Source organism: Malus domestica, chromosome 13 (assembly GCF_042453785.1).
Source record: "Malus domestica chromosome 13, GDT2T_hap1".
In the NCBI taxonomy this organism is placed as follows: domain Eukaryota; kingdom Viridiplantae; phylum Streptophyta; class Magnoliopsida; order Rosales; family Rosaceae; genus Malus; species Malus domestica.
In genome coordinates this window covers 37,772,085-37,777,563 of record NC_091673.1, presented here as the reverse complement: position 1 = coordinate 37,777,563, position 5,479 = coordinate 37,772,085, and the positions used below count along the sequence as shown (strand labels likewise).

At 38.3% G+C, this 5,479-nt stretch overlaps 2 protein-coding genes across 2 annotated transcripts; both read right to left on the bottom strand.

The window, feature by feature from the left end:
- Window positions 1-2,012: 2,012 nt before the first annotated feature.
- Window positions 2,013-2,381, bottom strand: LOC139190977 (uncharacterized). The gene is made up of 2 exons (XM_070811472.1): window positions 2,186-2,381; window positions 2,013-2,122 (listed from the first exon to the last, which is right to left on the bottom strand). Exons 1-2 carry the CDS (start codon window positions 2,379-2,381, stop codon window positions 2,013-2,015), a joined length of 306 nt encoding a protein of 101 aa, XP_070667573.1.
- Window positions 2,382-2,504: 123 nt separating this feature from the next.
- LOC139190976 (uncharacterized) lies at window positions 2,505-4,612 on the bottom strand. Its single transcript, XM_070811471.1, has 3 exons — window positions 4,456-4,612; window positions 3,295-3,558; window positions 2,505-2,800 (listed from the first exon to the last, which is right to left on the bottom strand). The coding sequence occupies exons 1-3, from the start codon at window positions 4,610-4,612 to the stop codon at window positions 2,505-2,507; spliced, it is 717 nt and encodes a 238-aa protein (XP_070667572.1).
- Between the last annotated feature and the right edge of the window lie 867 nt (window positions 4,613-5,479).

The window sequence follows — 5,479 nt, the reverse complement described above, 5'->3', positions numbered from 1 at the left end:
TTCTCTATAGCCGGTTTTCCCAAGCCTTTGGGCTGTTTTGGGCTACTTGAATTTTGGTTGTTAAGTTGTCATACAACTTAAGCTATTGGGCTTGATGATTCGAAGCCCAATTTGGGCTTTAAGGCCCAAAACTAAATCAAGGTTTAAAACGAACTTATTCGTTTGATTAATTAACATATTAATTAATATTTGCCATAAACAATTAAACCATTTAATTGTCCTTAGTCAACTCCGTCAAATCCTTCAAGCATTACCTTACACGGTGTGCGATCCATTAGGTTCCTTTTAGCGAGGCAGTGGGCGATTAGAACTCTTTCAAATCGATTGTGAATTGAAATTTACTTTCAATTCTCCCTTTAGTGATTATACACGTTTAGGGCTTCCACAAACCATGAGTGACACCTAGCAGTATGTCATGGTTACCAAGCTAATTAGAAGAGGTGGAGAACCTATTCAGTTTAGAATTACAATGCAATACGGTCTTTCTCTAATACAATACTCTTGACCACATTGTTTGGTTTGATAGTTTATTCATGTCTACTATCCAATGTGATTCATTTACTTATATGATTACCTTGAATGTGATTTGGAACGACTTCCTAAATCTCATTCATACTCTGGCCAGAGATTCTTAATCATATCATAGAGTATTCTCCCTCAAACAGTTTGAAGGTTATGCATTCACTTGCCTCCATGGCTAAGTGGCTTAACCCCAACTATGTCGTGGACACCCTCGGATGGAGTGACTTTGACATAGTCAAAGATCAAGGACCTAACCACAAGACAACTATGATGCCTCAGGTCAAAGGACTACTTTGCATTGTCCTAACCATGAATTCTCATGTGACATGAGTATGAGAACTCCTTGTTGATCACGTTCAGTGAACTCATTCTCTATTGAGCACCTACATACTTGTCTTGGTGTCAGTCACACCAATGACTCAAGAGCAGTCACTCTCCCTAAGAGAAGACATAGCACGTACTGATCTTAATGGACTGTCAATGCCCAATTGGCAATCCTATGATCGGGAACATTTAGGATATGTATACGAAAGAGAATGGTCTCATGAATCTAACTTCTTTAGATCGCATTCTCCCAATTACATATTCCTTGGACTTATCGTTTAAGCGTATAACATTTATATGAGACAGCTTCAAACAATAATCTTTGCCGTCTAAATTAAACTATATTAGTTTAACATGTGGAATGTCCGTAAAGTATCATCATATGATTGGTTTTAGGGCACATTTCCAACACCGTATTCATTGTTTGGCACACTCAATGTACTACTTCATATTTTAGGGCACATTTCCAATACCCTATTCATTGTTTGGCACACTCAAATGTACTACTTCATAGCTTTCCAACAAAAGACCTTCCCCCACACTTGTTTTATGCATAATGTCGATCAAAAGGAATTTTTTCTAAGTTATGCTTACAACCAAGTATAAACCAAAGAGCATATCAAACTTTCATACATGTTTGTAACTTTCTTTAACAGTCATGCAATTATAAACCAAATCCTCATCATTATGTTGGAAGGTACCCTAAGACAAACACACAAAAATGACTCTAAAAATGACTTTTTTTGGGTTTTTCAGAACTTTTTCGAATTTTTGTCTTGAATTTTCGTATTTTCTTTTAAAGACACATCAAAACACACTAAAAACACTCAAAAATAGTGAAAACAACTCTAGAAATGCTAGGTGGTAAAATCCTACGAATTTTCAACAAAAACACTTGTTTACCCCCCCCACACTTAAACCAAACATTGTCCTCAATATTTTAAACATAAACTCACACATAAGCAAGTAAACGACACAACTAAAAAACATGACAAGCATGGCAAAGTAAAAGAAATAAAAAGTAGGGTTTAGGAACGCAAATCTGGTTGTGATGTCGGAGCTTCCTAGTTCCTCTTTATTTGCATGGGTTGCCTCCCAAGAAGCGCTTGCTTTAACTTCTTCCAGCCGGACGATACCTCCTTTGAAGCTTCATTGGAGCCCAAGGCCTAGAGGGGTATGTCCTTCATGACATGTTCCTCAAAGTGGTCATGATATGGCTTCAAACAATGTCCATTCATTTTGAAATCGTTTCCGGTCTTTAAACTTTGAATTTGTACTGCACCATAAGGAAAGACATTAGTAACAACAAACGGGTCCATCCATTTAGAACGTAACTTACCTGGAAACAATCGAAGGTGGGAATTGAAGAGTAATACTTTCTGCCCTACTATAAACATCTTGGTACAAATCATCTTGTCATGGAATGCCTTCGACTTCTCTTTGTAAATAAGAGCGTTCTTGTACGCCTCGTTCCGAATCTCTTCAAGTTCATTCAATTGAAGCTTTCTATTAATTCCAGCCACATCAAGGTCCATATTGAATGTTTTGACGATCCAATGTTCTTTGTGCTCCAACTCAACCGGAAGATGGCATGGTTTCCCATAGATGAGCAGAAAATGAGACTTCCTAATTGGGGTTTTGTAGGCTGTGCGATACGCTCACAATGCATCATTCAAACGCAAGCTCCAATCTTTCCAGTTTGGCCCAAAGGTCTTCTCCAAAATCTGTTTGATTTCTCGCTTAGAAACCTCGGCTTGCCCACTTGTTTGAGGATGATAAGGTGTTGCCACCTTATGCTTGATGTTATACTTCTTGAGCAGCGTCTCAATGGTTCGATTGCAAAAATGGGAACTCTCATCACTTATAAGAACTCTTGGCATTCCAAATCTAGCAAATATGTTAGTTTTCACAAAATCTGCAACCACTTTGAAATCATTAGTACTGGTGGCTTTTGCTTCCACCCATTTCGAAACATAATCAACCGCAAGTAAAATATAAACAAAACCATGAGATGAAAGAAAATGACCCATGAAATCAATGCCCCAAACATAAAAAATTTTGACACAAAAGATAGGGGACTGCGACATTTGATCTTTTGACCAATATTTCCAGTTCTTTGACAACGATCACATGTTATGCAAAAAGTTCTAGCATCCTTAAAGATAGTAGGCCAATAAAAACCACATTCAAGTACTTTACGTGCATTCATTTGAGTGCCAAAGTGACCTCGACATGCATAAGTGTGACAAAAAGTTAAAATCGAATGAAATTCAGAATCATGCACACACCTATGAATGATTTGATCAGCGCAGTATTTCCACAAATAAGGATCATCCCACACATAAAAATGAGCATCTTTCTTAAGTTTATCACGTTGGTGCTTATTTAGAGTGCTTGGAACTTGGTTAGTGACCAAATAGTTAACTAAATCGGCATACAATGGCATACTTATCTTGATGGACAATAGTTGCTCATCTGGGAATGTCTCTGTGATAGGTACGACATCCTCTTCATGCACCATACTGCTCAAGTGGTCAGCCACCACGTTTTCACTTCCTTTCTTGTCCCGGATTTCGATATCGAACTCTTGGAGAAGAAGCATCCAATGAATAAGCCTTGGTTTGGCCTCCTTTTTTATAAGTAAGTACTTCAACGCTGCATGATCAGAGTAGATTATAACTTTCGTACCAAGTAAATAAGAACGAAACTTATCTAAAGCAAAAACAACAACAAGAAGTTTTTTACCGTTGTGGAATAGTTCAATTGAGTGACATTCAAGGTCCGAGAGGCATAATATATGACGTGTGGCTGCTTGTCCATTCTTTGTCCCAAAATGGCCCTTAATGCATAATCAGAAGCATCGCACATAAGCTCAAAAGGAAGGTTCCAATATGGTGGAACAATGATGAGGGCCGAAGTGAGGATCTCTTTAAGGTGTTTGAAGGCCTTCTCACATTCCTCATCGAACTTGAAAGGCACATCTTTCTAAAGGAGACGGCAAAGGGAGTTGGAAATCTTTGAAAAGTCTTTGATGAATCGCCTATAGAATCTTGCATGTCCAAGAAAAGAACGAACCTCTCTAACCGAAGTAGGAAAGGGTAAGTAGCGTACAAGATCTATGTTCGATTTATCAACCTCAATTCCCCTTTCTGAAATGATATGACCGAAAACTATACCTTGTTTTACCATAAAGTGACATTTCTCCCAATTTAAAACAAGGTTAGTTTCAACGCATCGTTTCAGGATTAATGTGAGATTGTCCAAACAACTATCAAACGAATCACCAAATACACTAAAATCATCCATGAATACCTCAATAATCTTCTCAACGAAATATGAAAAGATGCTTACCATACATTGTTGAAATGTGGCAGGTGCATTGCATAAACCTAATGGCATGCGACGATAGGCAAAGGTACCAAAGGGGCACGTGAAAGTGGTCTTTTCTTGGTCATCCGGAGCTATGACAATCTGATTATATCCTGAATAACCATCAAGAAAACAATAAAAAGAATGACCGGCTAACCTTTCAAGCATTTGATCAATGAATGGCAAAGGGAAATGGTTCTTCCTTATGGTGGCGTTGAGCTTCCTATAATCAATGCAAACTCGCCAACCTATTTGGATACGAGTCGGCATTCTTCACCATTGTAACTCCCAATTTCTTTGGAACAACTTGAACCAGCAAAACCCAATGGATATCCGAGATAGGATAAATCATTCCACAATCGAGAAGCTTGATAATCTCTTTCTTCACTATTTCCATAATTGGAGGTTTGAGTCGGAGTTGAGCCTCTCACATTGGTTTAGCCCCTTCCTCTAGAAGTATGCGATCCATGCAAGTTGTAGGGCTAATACCCCTAATGTCGACCAAGGTCCATCCTATGGTTGTTTTATGCTCTTTCAACACCCGAATCAGTTTTTCTTCCTCTAATGTCGTGAGTGTTGAAGAGACTATGACAGGCAACATTTCTTTGTCTCCCAAATAGACGTACTTCAAATGATTTGGCAACAGTTTATGTTCAAGAATCGGGACCTGAATCACTGAAGGTAACAACTTATTAGTAGAAACGAGAATTGAAATTGGGATCAAAGATTTACTAGGATGTTGTGGCAATGCACCTAGGGCAGCCACCATCTCGCCAATTTCATCATTAAGCACGCCCATATTGGGTTCTAGGCCCAATCCCTTGGCAATTGTTGTTTCAAGTGGATCTTTGTCCAACAAATCTAGATAATCCTGCGCCAACGAATCAAACATATCAATAGAAAAACAAGAGTGATCATCTTGAGGATATTTAATAGCTTTAGAAATATTAAAATCAATAATATCGCCATCAAATTCCATCGTTAAAGTCCCTTTGAACATATCGATCTTGGTGCGGGCTGTTTTCATGAAAGGTCTCACAAGGAGGATCGGCAATGGGGTAGAATGGGCTGAATCTTCCATATCAAGCACGTAGAAGTTCGCTGGAAAGATCAAATTGTTAACCTGCACCAAAACATCTTCCAAAACTCCTTTCGGATATGCATTAAAACGATTGGCCAATTGAATAATCATACCATCATTTTTAAGATCTCCTAAGTTCATAGATGCATAAATTGAATAAGGCATGACATTAATTGAAGCTCC

Bases quoted from the DNA above. Each gene is read 5' to 3' on its own strand.
- LOC139190977 (XM_070811472.1), bottom strand. From the start codon at position 2,381: ATGGACCTTGATGTGGCTGGAATTAATAGAAAGCTTCAATTGAATGAA. The intron at 2,123-2,185 runs GTAAGTTACGTT...CTTATGGTGCAG, and splicing joins CCACCTTCGATTGTTTCCAG to TACAAATTCAAAGTTTAAAG.
- LOC139190976 (XM_070811471.1), bottom strand. From the start codon at position 4,612: ATGGAAATAGTGAAGAAAGAGATTATCAAGCTTCTCGATTGTGGAATG. The intron at 3,559-4,455 runs GTTTGCATTGAT...TTTTTGCTTTAG, and splicing joins GTATCCAAATAGGTTGGCGA to ATAAGTTTCGTTCTTATTTA. The intron at 2,801-3,294 runs GTATGCCATTGT...AATGGGTGGAAG, and splicing joins ACTATTGTCCATCAAGATAA to CAAAAGCCACCAGTACTAAT.